The following is a 26,219-nucleotide window of genomic DNA, read 5'->3' as shown; positions in this document are numbered from 1 at the left end:
TGGTGATGGTGGTGGTGGTGGTGATGGTGATGGTGGTGGTGATGGTGATGGTGGTGATGGTGGTGATGGTGATGGTGGTGGTGATTATAATAATAATAATGATTGTTCACCCTTATTGTCTTTGGCAGCCTCTGACCATCGATACTAGCCCTCCCCAGGCTGGGTTCCAGCCCTCTGTTAAGCTAGGTGACATCTCATCTTTTGATTTACTGGATGGGAAGAACCTGTTCTTTCTTCTGGCAAAGAGAGCTAGAAATTCATCATCAAAATAGCCGTAGCCTGTAACTCTGGTGTGAGACACGACATGAAATTCTACAGTAACCATGGTTCCCGCGAATCCCTCTACATATGAGCCCTCAGACATTCTCTCGTGCAGTTGTAATAAGTAGTCTTCAGACAAGACACGCTTTGAAAGCGCTGGGCTCTCTAGTTCTTAGCCTGGACACCGCAGTGCAGAGCTGTGCCACTGGTGCTGCCAGGAAATCAGCGCATTGATCAGGGGGCTCCAGGTCCCTTGGTGGGGCATCGATCCTGCCAGCACGTCCCTTCCCATGTAGATGGCCAGAATTCAAGCCAGTGGTGGCATCAAGGAGGGTGCCTCCCCGGGGTGGAGTCTCAGCCATGGTGAGACCCTGGCTATGGGGCCATCACTGGCCCTGAGCAGGAATGGGACAGGGGCCTTGTGAGCTTAGGGGACGAGCTCCCCCTCGCCCATGCAGCAGCAGTGCTGCCCAGTGTGCAGGGGCGGGGGCTCTAGGATGGGCGGGGACACAACACCAGCCTGGACAATCAGGACTTGGGCTCCAGGTAGGTCCTGGGCTCCCGGGACCAGGGTACCTGTGACCAACCACACAGCCTCACTGCTCCCTGTCCTGCCGACTGACCACCGACTGCCTGGCGAACCTCCCCATCCCTGTGTCTGCTCTGCTCTCCTCACCCTCTGACCCCACCCTCGGGCCCCTGATGTGGATGGTCCTGGCCCTAATGACATGTGCCAGGGAGGGGCTCTCGGAGTCACCAAAGCCACTCCCAGCTCTGCTGAGGCCAGGAAGACCCCTCCATGGAAAGATGGCTCCTTCCAGGTCCTCAGTGTGACCACATCCACCCACCCCTTCTGTCCACATGGTTATGACATGCTAAGCATGAGCCAGGGACCGTGCAAAGCGAGGGGACAGAACGGGGAGTGCAGGCCGTGGACTCGGGAGCCAGGGCCTTTGGAGAGACTAACAGTGGGGCAGCTGCTCACTTACTTGTCAGCTCAGCCTAGCCCTGGGTCTCGGGAGGCATGACTCCTTCAGTGGTGATGCGCCTGTTGAAAGGTGTTTTGCTGCCTGTGGCAGAAGGCCTCCTTCTGGGCTGGCATGGAACCCGGTGAGCACTGGGCTCAGACTAGCTGAGTCCCCGGAAACAGAGGAGTTTGCTGCTGAAAGGCTGGCCCCGATCCAAGCGCTGGCTCTCCACACGGCCTGCCAGGCGCTTCCTCAGCCCTGTCTTACGCTTGTCTTGGCTGAATGTGAAAGAATCCCCCAGCAGTTGGGAGGTTCTCCAACACCTCAGCGGGATATTATTTCCATACCTGTCACCTGGGTAGTGTGCTCTTCCGGGAACTCACGCAGGTGCTCTCGGAGTGCCAGCACCTGTCATCACCCAAGGGCAGCACGAGGACACCAGGCCCTGTGCTGCTCTGGTTCTTTCATGGGTGTTTTCTCTCTGTATTCTCGGGGTCACCACGTGCTCAGCTCTGAGCATGCACAGGCTGGAGGAGCCAGCCTGGGGTGCCCTCGGGCTGGAGGATTTGGGGTACAGCTGGCAGGCTGTTTAATCACTTACATCACAAGAACAAGGACAAGGACACAGTCCTTCCTCTACTTGTCGCCTCCAGGTGCGGCTTTGGAGACCATGGAGGAGACATATCAGCCCCATCACAGACATCTTCGCACACAGGACTCCTAGACAGTCCAAGGTTTAACCACAAACAAACCTCATGACCCCAAATAAAGCAAGACAGAGGGTGGCTTTCAATGTCCCCAAACCCTCACACAAAAGCCAATGAGCTATTGGAATAACAGGACAGACAGCCCACAGACAGCATCTGAGGGGTGACACTTGCCCAGAACTCACATTGTGAGTGGGCACAGCCAGGCCACAGGCTCCAATGGGCCATCGGGGTACTGGTGACTGCCCGGGGCAACAGAGAGGTGGCACAGGCACGTCCCAAAGCCTGAGCCCAGCCTGCCCAGTGGCCTGACCGCGAGCAGACGTCTGGGTTGAGTACAGCCACCGCGCTGGGGCTGCTCCTGGGAGGAGGGGGGACGGCCACAGGAGCTGGGGGGCCCTGTGGGTTCCAAACTGCGGAGGGGCCAAAGGTTCTGAAAGAGCCAGCACTGTACAGAGGACTTGCTTCGGACGAGCCTGGGCCATCTGGGTTACCCAGGGGGAGAATAACAAGGACAGGTGGGGAACGCAGGACAGGGACCCCCGGGGACTCCGAGCTGAGTCCACGCTCTTCTCGTACCTGACCACAGGAAAGCGCCCTGCTTGGCATTAAGCTTTTACGGTGCACAGTCAGCTGTGCCACTTACATCAGAGCCATCCGTGGGGCGTCCCCAGAGGACAAACAAGCACAATAAACAGTGTCGCAGGCCACGGGACCTCTGGTCACCCCCAGTACGAGAACCCTGTGCTGAATGGCACGGAAATGTAAACAGGTTTCCGCAGCTGAGGAGCCGATGATAACTGACAGCACACGAGGGGCTGCCACCCCTTCCACGCCATGGAAAGCCAGGCGCTCAGCAGGGCAACCTGCTTGCCAACGGGCACACCCTGGTGCCTCAGGAAGGGGCTCCAAGCTGCACGTGTCACTGGCATTTCCTTCTCCAATGTGTTTTGTGCCTAATTTCCTTCTGGTTTTTACACCACATGATACACTTTTGCTGAGTGCTTACAGTCATTCCATTATTTGAAATAAATCCCAAGTTCTTAAAATAGACAGCACACTTGAAAAGCAGGTCTGAACTCTGAAGAGAGCTATACATCGGAAACGGGCAGACCCTCCAGGCACTCACTGCGCCAAAAGGGGGAACGCAAACAGCTAGCGGTCCAGTCCCAGGACACGTGCGGCTGTCAGCGCGTGCCCTTCAACAGTAAACAGCAAGCTATTGAAACGCCACCACCAGGCAGCTTAAACTATCTGAGTAATTTGAAAGCTTATTGTTGTGACATATTTCTCTTCCCAGGGAATTTTGGGAAAGGTCTCCTCCTTTGGACCTGGATTCTTCGCACAGCTGATTTTGCCCCATCTGTGTGACACTGTCCACAGGGGGTCTGAATGGTGCCGGGTGCAGGAGGGACCCAGGGACGACAGCAGCCTCCCGAACAATCACCACCCTCTACGCCCTAGTTTCTTAGATGGCGGAACATGGCTGCCGGTGAGCCATACATCGCAGGGGATTTTTGAGGAGGTAAAATTATTTACACAAAAAGCGTAGGTTAAAATGGACTGACTTAGCTGGTTCTCCGGCGGTCTGTTTTGTTACTATTTATGCCATAGCCTACCAAAAAAATAACCATGCAGAAGCAGATAGGAGCTTGAACAGTACTTGTGCTTACTGAGAATAACCTCCCCAAAGACAGACACAAATTCCACGTCCGGCCAGCCTGGGGTCCTGGGAGCGCCAGACCGCTGCTGTGGAGGGGGCTTCAGAACTCTGCGCAGGGTTGGGGGGCAAGGGGAGGGGGACAGCGTCCGCACAGAAGAGGTGCCGCTTGTGTGAACTGGCTCGTGAATGAACAATGGAACATTCCAGACGCCCACCCAGCCTCATGCCCACGCTGAGGCCCCCCCCCACCAGGTGACAGTGACGCCTGAAGGGGAGGGGGCCGTGTGCCTGAGTGTGTTCCTGACACACAGAACCTGCAGAGCGGAAACGGGCGGCTTCCTGCAAAACCTGCGTTTGTTCCCATGTTAGTGTTCAGTCATGGGAGCCATTCAGATGATTAAAGCCAAAATTAATGTTTTGATGTTATTTAAATGCCAACTGTTCAGCATTCGAGGCCAGCCCCCTGGGAAGAAGAACGGAGTGGGCGACGCAGGCAGACATCCCAGCTGCCTTGGGTCCCACAGAGCTTTCCTCCTACACAAGTTCAAAATCAGCCAATATGTCCATTGTCCTTGTGCCTCAGAAAGCGCGTGTTGTTTTTTAAATTATTTATGTATCTGCAAGACTCACAGAGACTGGCTTAGCTGATACCCACGGTCAGAACATAAAACATAACAGGAGACACTTAACTCCCTTCCCTGGAGCCCTTGGCCCCCATCAAAGTCACTCCCTGTCCCTCCTGGTGGCCCACACTAGTGTCCCCTGACGCGTTTCCAAACACCCAAAAGTGACTTCCTAAGGAGATTTGGGAAGTCCTGCCAGACCACAGCCCTGGGCCTGCCCCCTCCCCCCCGTGCCCCCCCCACCACTGTCTTTGCCAGGAAGGCCCAGGGTGAGGACTGAAGAGGTGACGAGAATGGACACAGGTTTGAAGGCAAGATCTGCTTCCCTGTCATCGCCGCACGCATTTGTTAGTGCAAAGGTGTTACTTCTTCTAAGGAACCTTGTTTTAAAGAGAAAATACAAACGGTGCTAACACTCTGGACAGCGGCAGTCAGACGCCTGTCTCAGGCCCACGGTGTCCCACGTGAGGGGCTGATTACCGACGCCCAGAGCAGGATTAAATGCACCTTTGGGGCCTTGAGGACACTGGCTCTGATGGCACACTGGGCGCCACGTGAGCTCAGGAAGTGGCCTGAGAAGCTGCCACCCTGGACTGTCTTTCAGAGTCACCCTCACCCTCTGGGCCAATGATGGGTGCCCAGCAGCCACATGGCGCCTCACGTCCCCCGTCTGGATTTTACCCCTTTATGCAGAGCTCCAGTAGGGAAGGGACCGCAGGCCGGGCCTGTGAGGAGGGGGTGACGGGCGGCAGTGATTCAAATGGAGAAAGGCTTTCCCACCCATGTCAGCTCCAAACACCACGACAAAAGGCACACAAACTTCCGCAGGGTGGGGCTTCCATCCCTGAGTGACACAGGCAGCCACAGGCACCCTCTCATTCGGACGCCACCTCGAACTGCCGTTAGGAGCTTCTGGTCTCATGTTGCACATGAGGAATCTGAGGTGCGCGTGAGGTTACTCTGCCCAGAGTCTCAGAACGAGACAGAGCTGGAACCCCCACCCACCCCTCACCCAGCACACGGGCGGCCGGGAAGGGCGGACGCCGTCTAGTGCCTCCGCTGCCCTGGGCCACCAGCACACCTGCCCACTGAGGCTCTGGGCACCCAGCGTCACCACCAGGATGGAACCCGAGACCTCCCGCCATCTGCCTGTTTAGCATTGAATCCGCCAATCGTCAAAAGGGCCCCTTCCTTCTGCTCCACCTGACGGTCGGCTAAGGAAGGCGCAGGAGGAGAGCGGACACCTACCGGTTCCTCTTGGTTTTCCCACTCGGCTCTTCCCCGGCGTCCTCAGAACTCGCCCCGTCGCTGTGGTCGTCTGCAAGACAGTCACATTAACACGCTGGGGTGTCAGCAGCCATCGCTGTGGCAAGCCACCAGAAGCACGCTTTCAAGCAGACTCGTCGCGAAGTTAGGGAAACAGGTTTCCCTGGAAGTCCATCGCAAACCCTGTAACCTGCCTGTCCTCGGGACGCTCCCTTTCGTTTCGGCAAAGTCATCTCTAGCTGCTGTCCACTGAGAGGTCGCCAGGCCGTCCAGAGGGGCCGCGGCACGAAGGCGGGCACCCCGTCCCCTCCCCTCCGCCCCTTCCCCTCCCACCTCCGGACCAGGCCCTGGACGCAGCCTTCTGGTCACACTGCCTCATGTTCCTGTGAGTGACACTGGACCTGCTGACACCAGACCTCCTGCATCCCCCGCAGCGAATGACCAGCCTCCCCTGCCAGCCCCACGCCCCCCACTGCTGACTACGGGGCTACTCCACAAAACCTAATGGATTTTGAAGACGTCCCCTCCTTCCATCCTGAATAGGTCGGCTGTGTAAATGTTTGATGAGACTTTGGAATAGAAGAGTAAAAAGGTGCTTTGGTGTTTCATATTTTTCTCCAAAAGAGAAAGAGAACAAATGGGCACAAAGGTGGTTCAGAGCATCGCTATTTCGGTGCTGACTGGCTGAACGACTCCCACACGCCCCCGGCATCACAAGGGCCCCCTCATCCTGTTCTCCTTCAGCATCGTGTGTGTTTCCCCAGAAGCCCTCTACGGGGTTGTGTCCCCGTGTGGGCACAGGTGCAGGGGGCTGGGCTCTGCAGAGCGCCCCACATCCCCCCTCATGTCCTTCCCGGGGAGGCTCTGCACCGAGGACGCCACTCGTAAGGAATGTGAGTTCATGCGAGACACCAAGTTCAGCAGCTGGGGAGCCCTTCTTGCCTCATAAAACCTGACAGTGTCCGCACGCTGTGCGGAATCACAGTGATGCCTCCGTCCCAGCTCCACTCCCCACCTATTCCCAGGTTCTCTGCCCCGCACACAGTGGGGCTGTTGGTAAGGTGAGGGGTTGGTTCTGGAAGCCCAGCTCACCCCAGCCCACCCTGTGCCGTGGTTCCCAGGGCCTCCTCTCATCGACAGCTCGTGCACGCCGTGTCCCACCCACCATGCAGCACCACCATGGGACCGGTGACACCTCCTGAGCAAGACCTGGCTCAGGCCCGTCAGCCCCGAAATCTTCCAGCAGGACCAGCAGTTCCCGCCACACACTCTGTGAACAGGCTCAGCCAGAAAAAAGGGACGGTGCAAAAGTGAGATGGAGTGGGAACCGGGTTCCGTGCCCGGCGCTGCTGGGGGAGGGGGTGCTTGCCAGACCGAGGGAGGTTTCTGCCCATCACTCCCGGAAGAGAGGACCTTGGTGCAGCAGGTAAATACAGTGCACGAACTGAGACTCCCACAGGTTTGAGGGATGCGGACGCTGGTGGGCAAAAAGGGTGAGTGCAGACCGTCCCCGACTTGGGATATTTTGACATCTGACGGTGCAGAAGCGATACCCATTTGGCAGGAACCATACTTTGAATTCTGAGTTTTGGTCTTTTCCGGGGCTAGCGATGCTGGGCGGGGGGCGTCCGCGGCTCACTCCGCCGTGAACCCAAGAGCAGACTGATGCTGGACAGTGTGCTGAGTGGCCAGCGCTTCTCCATTGCTGTGTTTTGTGTTTTCTCATCTCATCACATCTACAAAACACCCGTGTCTCCTGCTTCCGGTGAGCAGAAGAGGAAGCAATTACTCTCGAGAGGAAACTCAAGATAGTCAGCCAGAGTGGAGGCTCATGTACGTGTCCTGAGCACGCGTGAGGGCCCGGCCGAGCTGCAGTTCACAGGTCCGGTGTAACAGATGTACTTGCATTGGGCGGGTGATATTTTCAACCCACGGCACGCTTTGGGGCACAACCCCGTCCTAAGGGAGGGGCCTCTGCACCCTCTAAGCCAGCGGTTCTCAACCTTCCTAATGCCGCGACCCCTTAGTACAGTTCCTCATGTTGTGTTGACCCCCAACCATAAAATTATTTTCGTTACTACTCTATAACTGTAGTTGTGCTACTGTTATGAACTGTAATGTAAATATCTTTTTGTTTTCCGATGCTCTTAAGCGACCCCTGTGAAAAGGTCGTTCGACCCCCGAAGGGGTCGCGACCCACAGGTTGAGAACCGCTGCTCTAAGCTGAGGAGTTCCTGAGAGCTGGGGGACGTGTGACAGGGGAGGACTGGGGTGCAGGCTGCAGCAGCCCGTTCCACTGTAGCTCACAGGCATTTATTCTCAACTAACAGCATGGCTGCTGGAGCCATGACAAATCTGGATGCACTGCAGGATAATTACAAAATAATTCAGGCCTTCGTGTCAATCTCTCAGCAACGCTAACAGAATGAAAAAGGGACTGTCCCTTATCCGCTGAGTAACGAACGTCTCTGCACTTCTGGCACTTCTGGATCCTGCACCCTGCGGCTGCCTCACTCTTAGCTCCCACTTCCACGCCTGATGTTCCCAGGAAGCACACGCACACGTGCAGGCACACCACGCACACACATATGCACACACATGCATGCAGACATGCATGACACATACATATGTGCACACAAACACCACATGCGCACACATGCACGTACAGTACACACACACACCACATGCACACGTGCACACACACCTCTAAACCTAATAGCAGTTCAATATGGCAGCTATTTTATAGAATTCATTTATTTTACTTCCTCTTGAAAAATAATGGGTATCAACTGGAATGCTAAATTGTTCCATTTCAGACTTGAAACAGGTAAAACTCTATTCCAATCTATAATAGTTGAACAAAATGTTGAAAAAAATTCTCCACCAAGAACAATGTCCCCTCACATTGGCTTATAATAATTAGGGTCAAATCATTTCCTGAGTCCTGATGGATGACCAGCCAGGGGAAAATGCCACCGGCTGATGGCTGGCGGTCATTAGCTCTGCCCACTAATCGCTAATTAACTCTCCAGAAGCACCTCTTGTCCTAATTGTTTCGCTGCAAACAAAACACTTTGTGTGGACCTCAGGAAATCTGAAGTTGTGCACTAATATGGCAGTCCTACCTTGCACAGGAAGTTAAGAATTGAGGTCATTTGCATATCTTTAAGATTCAGGTTTAAAAAATACTGATTTAAGGAAACCTCTTCCCCTTTTTAAAAGAAAAAGCAAGGTTAAAACTTTTTGTAACCACACATGTAATGTTATTATCACATACCCATCGAGGTAGAAGAGTTAGGGCCACCAGGATAAGCTGACAGAAGACAAAACACCTTGATACGTTAAATCTAAATTAATCAGATATTTCTGGTTGTGCTTGTGAGACTTCAGGCTCAGTTCTCTACCTTTTCTAAGTATGAAATGAGATTTGTGGTAGTAGAGTGAAGTGGAGTCTTATCCCTGACCCAGTTAACTCAGGTCCCTGTCATTATAATTAAAACAACGAGGCCATTAGGCTGCAGCTCTAACGCAGCTGAGCTCCAAGAGCCACAGGAAACTCAGCCTGTACCCGCCTCAAGGTTACGACGTCAATCAAAACTGTAAGGACAACCAATCACAAACAGCCAGCGAGGCTTCAAACTCCAGCCGGTCAATACTTTCCTTTCTTCGCTTCTGGAACTTGTCTACTCAAGTCTTTCCCCAGCTCCGCGGTCAGCAGAAAGCCCCTGACCACTTCCGGTTTGGTGCTGCCCAATTAGCTTTGATTTTTGCTCAGATAAGCTCTCCAGATTCATAATATGCTTCTGTTTACCTTTCACCGCTGTCCTCCACCTGCAGCCCCCTGAGCCTTGAAATGGCAGGTGAGCCGGTGGGGAGCTTCAGGGATAAGTCTGCTTCCCTCCGACCTGACCTGATTTGGTACAAATGAGAGCAATGTGGGAGAAGCTATGCACTGACGCTAACGAGCTAATTTCTTCCTCATTTCCACCAATGCTTTGGAAAAATAAATAAAACAGCACCCAATTATCTACAAGAATGCAAGCTAAATGAGGAGCAAGGAACCTGGCTGCGTGATCTACTCTTTACCAAGCACATAAAACCACTGCTAGGAGGAACCGTGCCTAATGGTTCTCTCGGGATCTGTAGTCGGATGATAATCCCCATCCGTGGCACCGCCTGCTCTGTCCAGGAGGGAGCTGGCTCCCTATGGGGGCTTCTTTTGTTGTTCAAACCCTCATTCAGCAAAATATCCCTTTTAAAAGTGGGTTGTGCTCAATCAAAGGAGGAAAGCAATCACAAGCGCGATCCCACCGTACCCGAGAACAGCTGAGCCAGAACAGACGGGCCGCCGGCCACGGCTCTCTAGGATATTGGTTATTATCTGACTCTGGTTATTTTTGAGAAACAAAACACTCAGAAGGAAATCTGACCTTCCCCCCAACTGCCTAAAAGTACTTAGGTAGAGGGCCTGCTCCGGCAAGGGCGCTGTCAGCACAGGTGACGATCGTTTAAAGGAACTAAGTGTCACAGACAGGGAGGAACCTCGCAAGGCCCATTGGTCAGAGTCCCCTGCGTGTCCCACTGTGAAGATGGCTCAGCACACAGCTGTGGACCAAAGGTTCGCTGTGCTGTCCCCGTGGGAACTGGCTTCCTGCACTTTGAAAGTCCAGCCACAGCCCCCTTTCTCCTTAGCTCCGGACGGCATTGAAACCCCCACTGCCTGACCTGTCCTTGGGCCCCCTAATCTTATAGAACCCCCATAGGAAAGTCCATAATAAATTCTGAACATTTTCTCCTGTTAATCTGTCTCATGTTAACTTGATTATTAGCCCAGCCAGAGCTTGGAAAGGTGTGAGGAAAATTGTTTTTTCCTTCCCCCCACAGCTAAGATTTTAGAGTCACTTAATGTACCCAGGACACTTTCCCCAGCGTCAGTTGACTCAAGCTACTCAAGCTCTCTGGAGAATGTTCTTATAATCTTAAGTGAAGTAAACACATTGAACCTCTCATTTCAATCTGAGCGGCCTACCACAGGTTCCACAGCAGTGACTGTTTCTATGTCTCTTCGTGTTGTTAAAATGGAAAAAAAAAAAGAAAGGAAAAAAAAAACCTTTTTGTACCCTAAAGTTCAGTCAAATGCCTCTGGATTTGCCTGAAAATGGGGGCTGATGTCATCTGTTAGCCTTATATGAGGTGGAATCGAAAACGTCATTGCAAAACCAATAAAGCACTACAAAGAGAAAGCAACGCCCTCTCTCAAGGGGTCCAGACCCATGGCCTGGCCGCGGTCAGGTCAGCACAGAGCTCCTGCTCCCCAGGGTCCCCAGCGTGACCACAAGCTCAGGGAGGGGCTTTCCCAACACAGCGGCTAAGGAAACATGCGCCAGGCCTAATCGGAAAGGATCCTTCCTGAAGATGCCCCGTGTTCTCCTCTGACTCCTGGGGATCAAGTGTGGAAGGGCCACGTCAGAAACAGCTTCCTCTCTGCCCCGCGCCCATGCCCCTCTGCTGCCCTCCGGGTCCCTTCAAATGAACAGGGGTGGATTCCGTCCAAGCTCCGAAACGAGCGTGTGAGCTGGAAGGACACGGGCTCTCCCCAGCGGGGTCCACAAGGCCCTGGGGGCAAGAATGAAACGCCGCCTAATGACGTTGTGGAAAGGAGAGCCCAAGTGGGTGATGGACGGAAAGGCCTTCTCCGAATTACAAACTCCGCAGAGAGCGAAAAGGCCAGAGTCAACCACGTGGGAGGGTCTGTTCCTACAGAGCGTGCCCTAAACGCAGAATTACTAAATTCTGAAAGAGTGAACACACTTCCTGATAAAAACCAACGTCCAGCACAAGCTGGAGGAACACGCGTCCCTGCTGCGCCCCTCGGAACCCAGAGCCTGAACCTCAGGCACGTGCGCGCGGCCCGGCCACCTACCTGCCGCCGCCTCCAGCTTACGCTTGTGGGGCGGGTCTTCGATGATCCTGTTGAGGTCACCGCGGTGCCGCAGGTCCACGGGCTTCTCCCACACGGACAGCTGCATGGTCGGGTTGAAGAAGAAAACCCGGTCGTCGCCCGTCCACACCACACACCTGTTCGAATTAAAAGCTCACCTGAGTGGTGCTCGCAGACACCGTTAGAAAGTCGCTGGCCTGTGGGTCCCACCGGAACGCCTCCCAGTGTCCGGGTTTCCAAAGAAAAGGAAACACATCACCCCAGACCAGAGCACGTCAGCCTCCCTGAGGCGGCCAAGCCGACGTCCTCCCCGCTGCCACCTGTCCTTTCCCTGAAGAAGCTGAGGTACTGACACCAGAAAACATGTGTCCCCAAAGTCCCCTGGCAGCCAGGCCCCCGACGTGCTCTACCAGGTGGACACGGCTCATTTCCTCAGCGATTCCTGGGGTATTTTCCACACTGGTTCCAGTTAAGAAAAGTTAATTTAAGAAACAGGCATTATGTTTGGAGATTTCTTTGGCCCAATTCTCCCCCAATCCAGGATCCCTCCACTGTACATTTGCTGCGTGGGTGACACACCAACTCTGCACACTCCTGGCGCTGGGTCCAGAGACGCCCGCACGACATCCTAACACGGGGCAGAGCGGGTGCCCGCTGAAGTGCAGGACGCAGTCACGACCCCACCTCTCACCACCAGGAAGAGTGGCGCTAAGTGGGGACTTAATAGGAGGTTCTTCCCTGGGGGAGGGCGGAGTGACAATTAACACGTTTATATCCAGGCTACAGAGAACCCAGTTTCTGTGCTGTGGGGACACATGTGCAGTTGAACCCAATGGTTTGCAAGTAAATCCCTAAGCGTGCGTTCCCAAGAGGAATCTGCCCATCACTCGTTACACTCAGCTTCAACCAGACGGGGCCAGCTGTAACACGCAAAGTTAATTTTATGTATCAATTTATGCACATTTTAAGTAATATGTGTATGTTCCCCCGTCTTTAATCACACTGCATAATTTCTGGATGGTTGCCATAGTCCCTCTTCCTTTTAACTGTCCCCATGCCCCGGAGGACGTAATTAGTGGCTTGGAGTTATTTCAGCCTGGTACAGAACACTTAGCAGCCCTAATATATGGAAATTTGGATTTTATCAAATGAAAACTGGAGTTGTGCTTTGTTGTAAAAAAGGGTTCCCGCAGTCACCTTCAAATAGCAAACCCCAGCGTTTGTAGGTTCTGAGGCGTGGGGGACATTTCTGCTTCTCTCTCTGAGCTTGGACGTCAGCCTCGTGGGGAAAAGGGGCACGTGCCTCGCCCGCACCCCCACACACAAAGACTTTGGGTCCCTCTCCCACCTGTTTTTTGCCCCCGTGGGCCCTGTCCCAGGAGAAGTGACCTGCAGAGGACAGAGCCTGACGGCCACTGGGGTCAAAAGCCAAATTATTGAAAATAAAAAGGAAGAGAAGGGGAGAAAGAAACAGAAATTCTGTAAAAGGCTACACGGCACTGTTCTGGTGTGAACGTGCCTGAGAGACACAACAGATTTGGAGACTTCATTCAAGTTACACAGTAACTCCAGCTATGAGGCAGCTCAGTATTCAAGCATTTAGAAGTGGATTGGATGCAAGTTCCAACGTAGCCTCATCTTCTTTTTCTTCTTAGGATATTAAGGCTGGGGTAACAGCGTCCTTAAAACTTCACAGTGGTAGGGCCGGCTGAGTGGCTCAGTTGGTTAAGAGCTCGCTCAAGAGTGTGAGCTCTGAGCAACAGCGGTTCGAGTCCCGGCCCGAGCTGAGCAGCCGCTGAGCTGCCAACAGGTGGCAGGATGGCTCAGCTAAAAAAAAAAAAACTTCACGGTGGTGTGACGCTGATTTTCTGATAGCAGAGTTGGCTAAATGTATGTTTCTGGGCTCCCAACCTGTGTTCAGTGGTTAAATTGACATGGGCACCAGGACGAGAGCAGTTAGGTGGCTTTTTCTCTGCTTTCACTCACTGTCAGGGCACTCATTTTGCATTTCTGAAGCACTTTGTGTCACTTCCATCTTTCCTGGCGATCAGAACAGAGACTCACCTGTGGGAGACAGCAGCTGAGGCACAAGCTGCCTGCTCTGTGCATCCGCGTGTCCCTTTTGCTCCCTGTGCGGAGCAGGAGACAGCACACTTCCTTCCTCATCACCTCAAATCCGTGGACACAAACAACCCCATCCTTTCCCAGTGAGTTTCCCAGGGAGCAAACATGTAACCTTTAAAAGCACGTTTCTTCCCTACAAGGACATGCGTGCCACGTTAGGTCAAGTCCACCCACTGCCCTGCAAACATTCCGTCTCAGCCCAGCTTACTGAACACGGAGCCACAACGAGAACATTGGCCGAGTGACAATGCTCGGTTAGAACAAAGCAGGTTCCAAAACTCCTCCCTTATTGTTGTGACCCCAGCTGTGCCACCCAGCTCTGTGACAGTAGGGAGGAACACTTTCTGAGCCCACACCCCCAGCCTGCTCAGCCCAAAGCCTCTAGAAAGCCTACGTTTCCTTAGGGCAGTGTTGGTGTGAGGTTAAGGCCACAGCTCTGTAGGTAAAGCGTCTAATTGTGGAATCAGACCTGAGCCGGCTTCCCTCAGGGGGACGGCTCCCCGAGGCAGCAACGGGAACAGGTTGAGTAAAAAGGGACCAACGTGGAGGGAGAAGCCGGATGCGGGCCGGAGCTCTGGGAGGTGGAGACCCACTCAGTGGCTACTCCTCGGGGACTCTGCGCGGCCCTCTGGTCACTGTTGCAGCTGACAGCGCCTGCAGGATGTGCTGGTGTCCAGCGGTCATCTCTTAGAGCCCGGGCACTGCCCAGCACTCTTCCCACCCCACTTCCACACGGACCCCCTCACTGTGCGCCCTGCTTGTCAGAGAGCTAGAGGTGGCCGCTGCCCCCGGGACACTCCATCTGGGTGAGGCTGTCCCGACCACGCCATGGCGACCCCAGGGTCCTAACGTGGAGGACGACAGATAATGGTGGAGCCTGGCCCTCCGTGGTCGCCCTGCCCTCATCTCCCTGAGGACCTGGGCTGACTACTTCTAGCAAAACCCAAGGAGGGGGGTTGGCAGTGGGTGATGTGAGATAACTGAGCAAAACAAGCACAGCGCCCGGTGGCAGGTTGCGGTGTCAGCACAGTGTGTTGTTACGATGGTTGCCGTGTGTGCGATGCCAGGACGAGGGGGTATCAGACCAGGCCACACAGTCACTGCTCAACCGGGAACCTACTTCATCAGAGAAGCCGGGGTCTGGAGCTGTCCCTTCACCCTGCAAGGTCAAGGGTCCCTTCGCCAGTTTTGAGAACACAGGGGGGTGTTGGCAGCGTCTCCATCACCTTGGGGACAGAGTGCAGTTCCAGCCAGCAGGCCCAGTCCTGAGTCACAGGTACACCCATGGCTGGGGCTGCCCCGGGCACGTGGCACTGCTGTCCTCCTGCAGCCGGCTCTCCCGAATGGCTTCCCGTCCCCTTCCTGCTGGGGACAGAGGGCCGGCCAGAGAGCACGTCCACTGCACAGTTGTCACTCGGCCAGAAGCCTGGGAAGGTGGCGTGCTGATTAACAATTTACAAGCAAAGGACCCACAGTGAGGGGGAGCAACAGCGGCAACAGCCGAGGATGGTGACAGCCGAGGAGAGTGTCCTTTCCAGGGTCCCACTCAGCATTCCACATTGTGACAGGGTCTTACTGAGGAGGAAAAGCTGCAGCTTCCACAGTTAGAAGGTTCTAGAGCTCAAGGTCATGTCTTCCACTGAATTCTCTTTCCCAAGGGCAGCACTGGGACACACTGTGACAGGCAACAGGCCTGTGCTGGAGTTATCTCGACCCCCACAAACACGACGTTGAAAAGTGGGTTACAGATGACCCAAACAGCGTTTGCACATGATAAAACAGAAATATTGGTCTTTGTCCCCAGGTCGGGCATCAAGCCCCAAACACCCTTGGGATCTGCTGAGAGGGGAGTCTGCCGTAAGCAACAAGCCCCTTGGGCGGCTTGAGTCCATGCTAATGAGGTGACTCTTGGTGGAGGGGTCTCTGCATGGAGGAGAGGCCTGGACCCTCAGCCCACCCCCACCCATGGGAGGGGCCTGGAGACCCCTCATCATTCGGCCAGACCCCTCCTCCCCCAGCTCCCTCCCTGTCTGTGGAAGGAGCAGGCCATAAGGACCCCTGAACAGTGGGGCTCAGACGCCCTCCTGGCTGGCGGGAGGGCGGTGGCCCTGGGTGGGCAGCTCTCCCCGCCCATGGGCTGCACTGTTGTGCCTCAACGTTGTCTTTTACGATAAAACTGTAGCCAGAAGTCAGCACTTTCCTGAACTCTGTGAGTCATTCAACAAATCTTCGCACCTGAGGAGAACTTGGGGGAACCCCAGGTTTGCAGTCAGCCAGGCAGGAACCCAGGGACGCCCTGTGCGGCTGGGCCTCTAGTGGGGGCATCTGTGTGACTGAGCCCTTCACCTGCGGGGTCTGGGTTCGCTCAGGAGTCCTGTCGGGACTGAATTGGATGGTGGGACACTCAGATGTGCTGGGAAAACCCAGGAACTGGCTGCAGTAGGTACACTGTCCCTGTAAGAGTGCAGGGCGGGAGATGGACTGGGCGGAGAAGGGACAGGCACCTCTCCAGAGGACCGCAGGGCCACGGCAGTGAGCAGCGCATGGGGTAGGGCCGGGGCAGGGAGACGCCCCACCTGCACCGCTAGCACTGCTGTCACCAGGGACACTACGCCAGGCTGACGCCACACGGCACATTACATGCTCGCCGCCGCTTTTCATCTCTGTTCTCTAAACGAGCTGCTCCTGCCAGCTGCATCCTGCGTGCTAATCTGTGGTGTTAAAACTAATTTGTACTATAATAACCTTTTCATTTTGCTTCCAAATTACTTGTTTATAAAAGGACAGTTTAAAAAACCAGAGACGGCGTTCCCTCGCGGAGGGTACTTTGAGTGTGGGGAGCTCAAAGATGAGTCCCCAGGGCGGCTGGGGACAGCAAGCACACGGTCACTTAGCGGCGGCCACCCCGCCTTCACCGGAGAAGAGGGAGGCCCTTTGGGCTTGAGGCTTGTCACATTTCGTCAGGCGCTGTTTCACTGCTGTGTCTGCATCAGTGTTATTACTTTAACGTACATTTGCAAATACGGCAGAATAACTTATTACTAAAATGCTATTTTCCTTTCTGCAGAAGTGACAAGTCTACACCTATACCTTCCATGCATTGCAAATTAATTTTTGAGACCACAGTGTTTCCTAAGGAGCGTGCCTTCCCCTTGGTGACAACAAGCAAACCCTGGGACAAGGCAGGGCTGTGTCTCACTGCTCTCAGGCGTCAGGGCATCTTACCAGGGGGACCCGGGCACAGGGGTAGAGGCCACCGGTCGGCTGCCTTTTGCTGCGCTGTCCTCTGCTGTCACCAGGATTGATGGAGGTTCCTTTCAACAGAAAGAGAATGGTGCTTTTTGTGTTTTTGTTTAAAACACTCATCTTCAATTACAGGCAAACAAGGAAGGGATAACGGGACTCCTGCAGACAGACCTGCCTACAAAAGCCACTAGATAATGACCTGCTCAGTGCAGCAAAGCAAAAGGGACCAGGCAATTATGCTGAGAATATGGAATTCATGGCACAACAGACTGTGCTGAAGAAGTGCAATGAAGGCAGCCCCTTAATTATCCCGGGTGGGCTAACTGTCTGCTTTTGCAGACACGCGATGGGCCCGGGCAGCCTGTGAACGTCGTAGATACAGACAATCCCACTGGATTCACCTCCGGAAACAGGCTGACTCAACGGCTGGAGTCACCGTGCCACCAAAACCCTGCGCTTCATGGCAGCGGGGAGGCTCAAGACTGCGGGGGCCCCTGGGTGCAGCTGGAGGGCCCATCCCTGCCCCACGGAGGCAGGAGGAAGGGACAAGCCCATGTCCCTGTGAGTCTGGTGGCTTCATAACTGTGTCCTTCCTCCAGCACGTAGCTGCGGGCAGAGCTCAGGGGACAGTGACATCGTGGGGTCATCCTGACGCACAGTTGGGTTGGAAAACCACTCTGTGTCTGCCTCCATTTAGAGCGCAAAGGACACTTAACATTGTATCACCTGAGGAAAATGAAGATTTATTCCCTGCAACTAGAAAGGAGACAAATACGGCTGGGACACTCGATATCACTGTTCATTATGGATAGAATTGGGAGAGAAACACAAGTTGGTTTTGATTAGAAAACATGGACTATTATGACTCGGACGCAAACATGGACCCAAGATCCGCATTAGCCGTGTGGATGCGACAGACAGCGGTTAAACGAGAGAAGCAGAACTCGTGGCGCGACGGCAAAGGGGCCACAGGGCGCTCAGGAGAAGCGTGTCATCTCGATTGGAGCCATGATGAGACGGAAATGAAACCCCAGGGAGCACAGCCTGCTCTGGTGGGACGGCTCCTCCATCTTCTCCCGCCCATTTCTATGGTTTTAATCTCAGAATAACACGATAAAGGCTGTGTTCTCTTTCTCTCCAAAAAGCAGGTGAGATTAAAAGATACCAGCACATTATCCAAAGCAACAGCTGGCTCTGTGCTGAGAGTGGCAGGTGACATTAAAGCTCTAGATTCATTAAAAAAAGAATGTCACCCTGCAGTTTTAGGATCTGTTTCTACCATCACTAATGAGACAGTGTAGGTGAGGAGATAAACCATGTGTTCGAACGCTCAATGGTGAGTGGACTCAACGCACCCAGCCCCGGACACGGGCACCCATGCAGGGCCAGCCACCCCAGGGCACAGCAATGGCACCGAAAGCCCACCCCATTTGTTCAAGGGGCCCCAGGGCTCATTTCCGTCATCTTGGACTCCTTACACGCACAGTAGTTAGAAAGGAAGGGCCAGGGGACAGGAGCACTGAAACAAAATTCAAACAAAACTGTAAAAGAAGCCCACATGAGCTTAATCTCGAGCACGTCAACGGGGGCTCTGGTCAAACAGCTGACAAAAGAGGAAAGCTGACGCCTGTTGGCGCCGCCCAGCCATGAGATGAGGGCCGAGGGGGCTCATGTTACCCGCCGTGAACAGCCAGTGCTGGCAGCGCCGCCAAGCCCTGCATGACAACATGTACCCGGGCAAGTTCCTGCACGGTCTCCGGGCAAACCGGAAACCGACAGACAAACCACGCCGGAAATGCGGGGTCCCCATCCACGCGTGTCCGTCCAGGGTTGTACTGGGGTCTCCCCATGGCCGGTCCTTCCTTCACTGTCACAGATGATTACACTGAATAAATGACTTTTAATTTATAGAATTATGCCTAAGTTCATGAGTTTAAGGGCAGTTTTCTTTAGAATTTTTGGGTAGTAGCAAATGTCTTTGTTTCCTGTGATAAAATAAGGTCAGGAAGAACATAACAGGGAGTACTGAGAGAGAGTTGTGTTAAAAAATTCATGAATAGCAGGGTTTATATTACTAATCCAATTAGAAAAACGAGGGGAGATTTTCATTATGAAGCAAACTGAACAGTAGCAACCCAGCGAGGGGCCCCCGAGTACTAGATTACCCCGCTAATTACTCAAGGAAATATGGCAGGAGGTGATTTGTGATGGGACGAACACTTAAATTTGGCCACGCTGGGACTTTGTGCTGCTAATTACCGAGGCCGTCTCCGCGAGGCGTTCGAGGGTGATGACTTCCTGTTGGTGACAAAAATGGCTAATCATGGCATAAAGTTCTCCTTCCACGCTACGGTAATAAAAGTGAATTAGACGTGCAGAGCGAAGTGATAAAGAAAGTCGTTAAGGCCCAAGAAAGACGATCTGATTAAGAAATATGTAATTCTGGCACGGACGCTGGTCTCCCACAGAGGAGTCCTATCTCAGGGAGCAAACGTTTAATTTGTGCCAACATTCCTGATCAGTTTACACCATTAACACCGGGACCCACGACGGGGCAGCGGTCGTGGCACCAGCCATGGTGCCGGGAACATCGGCATCAGGGAACTGGCACAAAAGCCAGCAGGGGGGACAGGGGTGTTGTGGAGCCTGTGCCGAGAGCTGACAAGTCAAGTGAGAGAGCGAGCTAACAAAACACTGCTCCAACCAGAGGCCTCCAGTGTGTGTGACAGTTGTGGGCAAATTAAGTGCCATTTGCGATTTTCAAATGTAGTCATAAAAGTAAACCTCCCGGGTTATTCAGGGGAAGGCAAACTCGCCAAAGGCGTCATGGTCAGTCCTTAAAACTAACGTGCGTTGGCTTTTCTTTACCAGTGAACGCCAAACAGGACCGCGGCCTTGTCTGAGTGGCGTCTGCCTGCAGCCCGGCCACCCTGCGGCCATGGTCCCCTCCTGAAATGTGGGGACGAGTACCCCCGGGAGCCAGGGTCACACCCACGCCCCTCCCAGCTCTGGGCCACGGTCAGGAGGGGAGGCGGCCGCTCCCATCACAGCTCCCAGGTCCCTTAGCCTTTCTTCCAGGCGACCTCAGGAATTTCAGGGTTTGACTGTCACACAGCGAGCTGGCTGAGCCTCACTGCAGAGCCGAGTGGGGACGGGTATGAGGGTGGGCCGGCCGGTCCTCCCGACCCCGGCTCCGCCAACACTGACCTTGTCTCCTTGTTCCCCGGCCATGCTCTTCCCCTCCGCACGCAGCACCAGGGCGGGGGCGCAGGGCGCTGGGCCTCGCTCCCGGCTTCTTTCTGTGGGAGCAAAGCCATCGTCATGAATTAGCATTGCATCTGTCACGTCACTTTGGAAAAGCTAAAGGGCAAAATGTGGCCTTGAAAACTCAATTGGCAAACACTGTGCCTCCACAGGACGGTCTGCTGGCACGTCCCCCGGGCTGTAGCCTCGTGACGAGTCCCTCCAATGACACGCACTCCCCCGGCCACTCCACCTGCGCCTGCACGCAGCACCAGCCACACGCCGTTAGCCAAGCCTCCTGCACCCGGCCACGGTGGCTATGGGTTGAGGGGACACAGCCTCCCTGGCAAGGACAGGGGCCAGCATGGGACAGCAGAGCCAGGCTTTCGTAGGCTTCCACGGCTGGTGGCCACCCGGGCCCTGCGTCTGTGTGCTCGCCACTGACATGGGCATGTGAGGTCGGCCCCCACGGCCTTAGGGACTCGGGCGGGGAAGGGTCAGCCCGTGGACTCTGACTATGAAAAGGAAGTTTACATGTCATCTTGTTCTCAGACATCTGCAAGTGGTACACAGTTGCCACGGCAGATTAACCGCTGTCAACACCGAGGAGTAGAAAGAAAACCCAAACCATTCAGCCTCACACCAGCCTAACACACGCAATCACCGAGGAAGCCCGGGAGGCGTCTCTCCCCTTAGCTCGAAGGTCAGGACCCCTCGACCTGGAGCTACTGTCTGTCCTGCTCAGGAAGGTCCTGGTAGATCCTGCCCGGCTGAAGGGAGGACAGGAGGACAGTGAGCATCGTTGTACACGTGTGTGCATGAGTGTGTGTGTGTGTGTACATATGTGTGCATGTGCATGTATGTGTGCATGTGTGTACATATGTGTGTGCATGAGTGCGCGCACATGTGTGTGCGCACATGTGTGTGCATGTGTGTGTTCATGCGTACACACACAAGTGTGTGTACGCATGCACACACACACATACATAGGGAGTGACAGGAACGGTGAGTCAAGCCTAATTCAAGCCCAGGCATCTGCACTTGAGGGACGGTGGTGTTGACGGGGCCACAGGTGCCCACCTCACCTCCATCTGACCCTCCTGTACCCAGTGATGGCTTCACCTGCCCCACTCTGGGAAGGAGGTTTGCAGGAAGGGGCCCCGCAAGCTGGGGTCCCACCTGGGGTCCAGCCATCAAGCCCGGTGGGCATCTGCACCTGGAACCCTGTGGCTGCACAGCCCGACCCACAGCCCGCAGTGGGGACTCGCCTCAGTCTGGGGACACTCCACTGACAGCCGTACTTCAGAGGCAGCGCAGCGCCAAGGGGACAGCTCTGGACTTGGACCAACTGTCCGGTCCCCACAGAAGCGTGGTGTCTGCACAAGGCAGAAGCACACAGAGCCGACAGCTCCCTTCTGTCCGTCAAGCAGGTGGATGGACGGACAGGGGCTCACAGGACCACAGGAAGGCTTGTGGTCCACTCGCTGTCACTCTGAAGAGCCTGCGGGCTCCGCGTGGAGGCCAGCTGGCTGGTCCGGGCTGTTCAAGGGGCCCTTAGCTCAGACTTCACATAGAGGCAGCCCTGCCGCTGGGCTCCGGGGCCGCTGGGATCGCCACCGACACCCACGCCGTGGGGCCTGGCAATGCCAAGTACGGGTCTGTCTCAAGATGAGCCGTGAGGAAGAGAACTGTCTAAGCAAAGCTGAGTCACCAAACCACATTCTAACCTCAAGGGCAGAGGAAACGGTCTGTTATCACTCGTGGTCACGGCCACAGCACGACACAGCATTCACGTTTCCAGAACTCTGTAAGAACGACTTACCGAAGCTCGTTTCCTGTCCAGACGTAAAGGGCAGAAGGAGCCTGCACACCCAGACCTTGGCGGGTCCCGCGCAGGCCAGGCCTGTCCTCACCCCTATGTGTGTCCGCAAAACGGGGTTAGCAGGTCCCTGCGTCTGCATCCGAGCAAGGCGTGATAGGTGGGCAGTGACGTAGTAAAGGGTCATCTGCTGTGTGACGCAAGCAAAACGTCCTAAAAGCTGAGCCACCGCTAGAAAAAAACGGAGGCGAAACGGCAACGGGACCCAGTTAGCCGGCGTCTCGGGAGGGTGGAGTTTCATTCTGAGATCCCACGGCCACTTCCCTCCACGTCTCATGTGTAGGTGAGGACACTCCGTCTCGGCTCGCCAGCACCAACGTCCAGCCCTCCTGGCCACACTCCCTCCGCGGCTGCCCACGCTGCCCTTCAGAGACTGTCTGACGGGGGGACACCGAGTGACCCTCAGCCCTGGTGCCTTCCTCTTCCGGTGTCACAAGTCATAGAGCAAGTGGGGGGACTCGGTTCAATCAGCAGGTTTTCCGGGTACTCTGTCCCATCCCGTCATCTGACAGGGTTTGTAGCCAGGTGACAAGGGAGCTCCATGTCGACCTCAGCCCAGGGCCCTCGACGCGGCCACCACCAGCCAGGAGGAAACCGGGGCACCGCTTACCCCGTGGCCCCGTTCTGGAGCCCCAGCTCTTCCCGCCTGCAGCGCCCAGGGGGTCGGACATGACAGAGAAGCTCGTGAGCCTGTGTGGGGGCCACGGAGGAGATAGCCACCCGAGCAGCTCCCGTGAGAAAGGAAGGGCCGGCTGCGGGGAACTCCAGTGAGTCCCAGGAGCCCAGCCCGGAGGGAGCGCCCCAGAATGGCCAGCGGGACCTGCGGCCCTCACCCCCTGCTGAGTGAGGGGGGCCAGAGAAGAAAAGAACCCTGAACCCGCTCTCCTCCCCTCCCGCAGAGACCGAGCCCCACGCAGGCCCAAGGAGAAGGGCAGCAAAGCTAGAACTTCGAAGGAGTCACACGTTTTGGTTGTGAGCCCAGAGTCCATGCGCTTTGTGACAGGACTGAGCCCGGTTCTGTGGCGGGAACTGCGCGGGTGGCTTCTTCCTCCGTTCACTGCGGACTGCCTCCGAGTCTGCACGGGTCGTGCCAGCGGAGAGCGGGGTGGTGTCCTGGCCCCGGGCACCTGCCCTGTGTCGGCCGGCGGCTCCACGCAGACAGAGCGGTCCTTACAATGGCTCGCCATGTCTTCTTGGACACGCAGTAAGTAACCCGCATCGTAGACAGGCATAAGGACGACAGCCAGCGAGGCCGCGTGCCGGCCATGCTGTCCTCTGATGGGAGCACGTGCGTGCGTCCCCTCCGCAGCTCAGAAATCGTTAACCTGTTTCTTTTACTGAGAACAGCCGGTCTTTGTGAGTCTCCTCTTCCAATGCGGCTTCTGAGATCCATGCCTTTGCATTTTCCATCGTGGCTGCTTCTTTGAGAAGATAGTTGGGTGAGTGGGTCACACGCATTCCCCCCGAATCCCCCACAGGTCTGCGACCCGCCCTGAACCATCTCCTCAAAGCCGGCACTTTCTCACCGTCCCTGGGTCTCAGCCACCTTGGCGTGTGTGCGGAGACGCGGACCCTGGGCTCCCTCACGGGTCATCGGGTCTGCGTCGCAGCCATCCCACCGTGGACATGCTTTTTCTATGGCGCTCTGCGGGCCACTTCTGGGGTCCACTCTGACAGGCTTAAGTGCTTTTGCTTTGGGACTCTCCACAAACACTGATGATATTGTCACAAGTAGTCCTGAGTGTCCAGGAGAAGTCATTGTGGAAGTAAGTCAACAAGTTGACTCTGGGCACTAAGGTACGTAGGGGCACACAGGGGACATTTCAGGCTCCGAGGGAGGCAGGGTGGGAATATCTCCCAGTGCGATCCATCTACTGACCAAGCCCAGCTCTGCGGCTCAAACTGCTCTCAAGTAGCCGGTTTGATTGTCCTCCTGGCATGGCTGAGTGGCTAGGAGGACTGGGAAGTGCCTGGACGTCTGCAAGGGGCAAACGGGTCCAGGCTGAAACCCCCACGTCCATCAACTGACAAGTGTGTGTTCACTGCCCGTGTGGGACCCAGCACAACCCCGGCTGTTTGTGGGGAGCAGTGAGCTTCTCCCCTCAAAATGCACAGGAACTGGGGAGGACGCGCAGAGGGAAGCACGGGACAAGGTGAACAGTGGCAATAACTTACCCCTTGAAAAAAGTGAGACAAAAAACCATGCTCCTTCTCTCGGTAAGACGTAGCTTTGGACACTTTTCACCAGCCTCCCGTCCCTAAAAGAGCAGAGGTGCTGCCCACGTCCTGCCCGCCCCTCAGCCTGTCACTTCTCCATCATGAGTCTGGATCTCTTAGAGTCCCAGAAACATGAAGACACGAAGGTATCTGCCATCGGCCCCAGACCAGAGGCAGCTCGGCCGCGGCAGAGGCGGGCAGCATGCCTGCGGTATTTATGCCGCCCGCTTCAGCAGAGCAGGCCCAGGTTCAATAAAGCGCTAGGGTTTTTAACCATCAAAAAATTGCTTTGCAAAAAATTATTAAAATAAAGAACCACTGCAGACAAGTCAAACTTGTCTAACTTGTCAAAAAGGTATGAGAAATATGTCAGCCTCTCCTAATGCAAAGGGCGAGATTCAATCTAATCTTAATTCACTAAGTATTGACCTTTCCCGGTCTCGGCTTCCTCATCTATAAAATAAACCAATCTCCTAAGTTTCTCTGATGCTGGGATTCCAAAAGTCAACAGACTCTGTCGAGCTGTCTGGGGCATTTCCCAAAGCAAGATGGGACAAAAAGAGTGATCGTGGACGGGGGCTGAGGAGGACATTCTTGGTTTCCTGCTGGGGACAAGGGCTCACTCCCAACTCTAGGACGGACGAGCCCCGTGGAGCGGCCACAAGAGAGAATGAGCCTTTTCTATCCTGAAAAGCCAGCAGTGACCGCTGACAAATTTGTAGTTAGGTGGGCAGTCTCCTCCTAGACTGAGGGGACCCCTGACCCACGGACACTCAGCACCACATGCCCCTGGAGGTGCCCGTAGGTGGCAGGGGACAGCGTGATGACGCGTTCCTAGTTGTTGCAGACCATCAGCCATTATGGGGAGGGTTTGCAAAGAAAATGCACAGCACTAGCCCTGTGCAGGCGGGGAGGGGACACTGGGACAGCTCGGCAGCCGGGTCACCGTCAGGGAGACTGCGTGGAAACAGGCAACTCTCTGCAGTGACCTCTCTCCCTGGAGAGGCCTGCGTAGGACCTGGGAGTGACAGGGGACAATCCTGGAGTCACTGGGGCTCCATCTCCTGTGTGCCACAAGCTAGTGACCCCATTTCTATATGTGAACGTTCTCACCTCCAAGAACCAATTATATTCCCTCCCCTTCCAGAGGCGTCTTAGGGAGGCCGATGAATGGGGCTCTATTCTGGGACACTCTTCCCCGTAAGCACCACCTTCAAACAATCCCCACGACACTTCGGCAAAGCAGGAAACCATCCCATTTTATACAAACGGAAAATGGACAAGGCGAGTTATTTTCCAGGTTACGAAGCAAACCACTAGGGAGGGTTAAAATTATTTGTCAATTTAAGTGGCATTGGGCTCCTTTGGAATTTTTGATAATAAAACAAGGGGGAAATGCAATTGATGTTATAGATAATAAAAAGGACACACTCAGGTCCACTGTATATGCTTCTAAATGAGGCTTGACGAGCACATTGATTTTGCAGAGTCCGCCTCCTCAGTAAGAACTGCAACATCCAAGGGAGACGCCGTCTTTGAGAAAATGGCCAGAGTCCAGCTTTAATGCTGCCCGAGCGGTAAATTAGCATGAGCTGCTGGCCGGGGGCACCGATGGGAGTGAGAGACATGGCAAACCCAGAGAGCTGTGGGGACCAGGGGGCTTGGATTGGCGGGGGGCCAGCAAGGCCTGGCTGCAGCCCGGTGACAGGGGCCTGGAGCTGGGACCATGCCCCTGAAAGCCCCTTTCCCTGCAAGCCTGCCCCACAGGGAGACCCAGCAGGGCCCAGACCCCACCCGTCCCTGGGACACCATTACTACCCAGGCGACACCCTGCTGGTGCGGAATTTGCAAAGAAGTGCAGGACTGAGCAGCTGCCCTTGGGTTCTCAGCTCCCCACTCAGGGACAGAAGCAGGAGGCGGGGGCGAGAAGTCCTGGGGAGCCTTCCTCCCACAGCTGGGCCTCCTCCAGGCTGCCCGGAAGCTGGGTGGTCGGAGTGGTGGGCGCAGAGGTGGCAACGGCAGGTTGTCATGGAGACCCTGCTCTCCAGCCCCCTCCTCTCACCAGGGGTCACCGAGGCTGC

The 26,219-nt window shown here is 55.1% G+C and overlaps 1 protein-coding gene across 1 annotated transcript in view; it reads right to left on the bottom strand.

Moving 5' to 3' along the window:
• The window catches only part of TCERG1L (transcription elongation regulator 1 like), a 141,165-nt gene that overhangs the window by 25,557 nt on the left and 89,389 nt on the right, over positions 1–26,219 (bottom strand). The window contains exons 5-8 of the mRNA XM_019644077.1: positions 20,007–20,098; positions 16,779–16,867; positions 11,412–11,566; positions 5,471–5,540 (exon numbers count right to left, since the gene is read on the bottom strand). Coding sequence (XP_019499622.1) covers positions 5,471–5,540; positions 11,412–11,566; positions 16,779–16,867; positions 20,007–20,098 — 406 coding nt within the window. The remainder of the gene's footprint in view (positions 1–5,470; positions 5,541–11,411; positions 11,567–16,778; positions 16,868–20,006; positions 20,099–26,219) is intronic.

The sequence above is a fragment of the Hipposideros armiger genome, unplaced genomic scaffold, assembly GCF_001890085.2.
Source record: "Hipposideros armiger isolate ML-2016 unplaced genomic scaffold, ASM189008v1 scaffold_85, whole genome shotgun sequence".
Classification (NCBI taxonomy): domain Eukaryota; kingdom Metazoa; phylum Chordata; class Mammalia; order Chiroptera; family Hipposideridae; genus Hipposideros; species Hipposideros armiger.
This window is presented reverse-complemented; position numbering and strand designations above follow the sequence as displayed.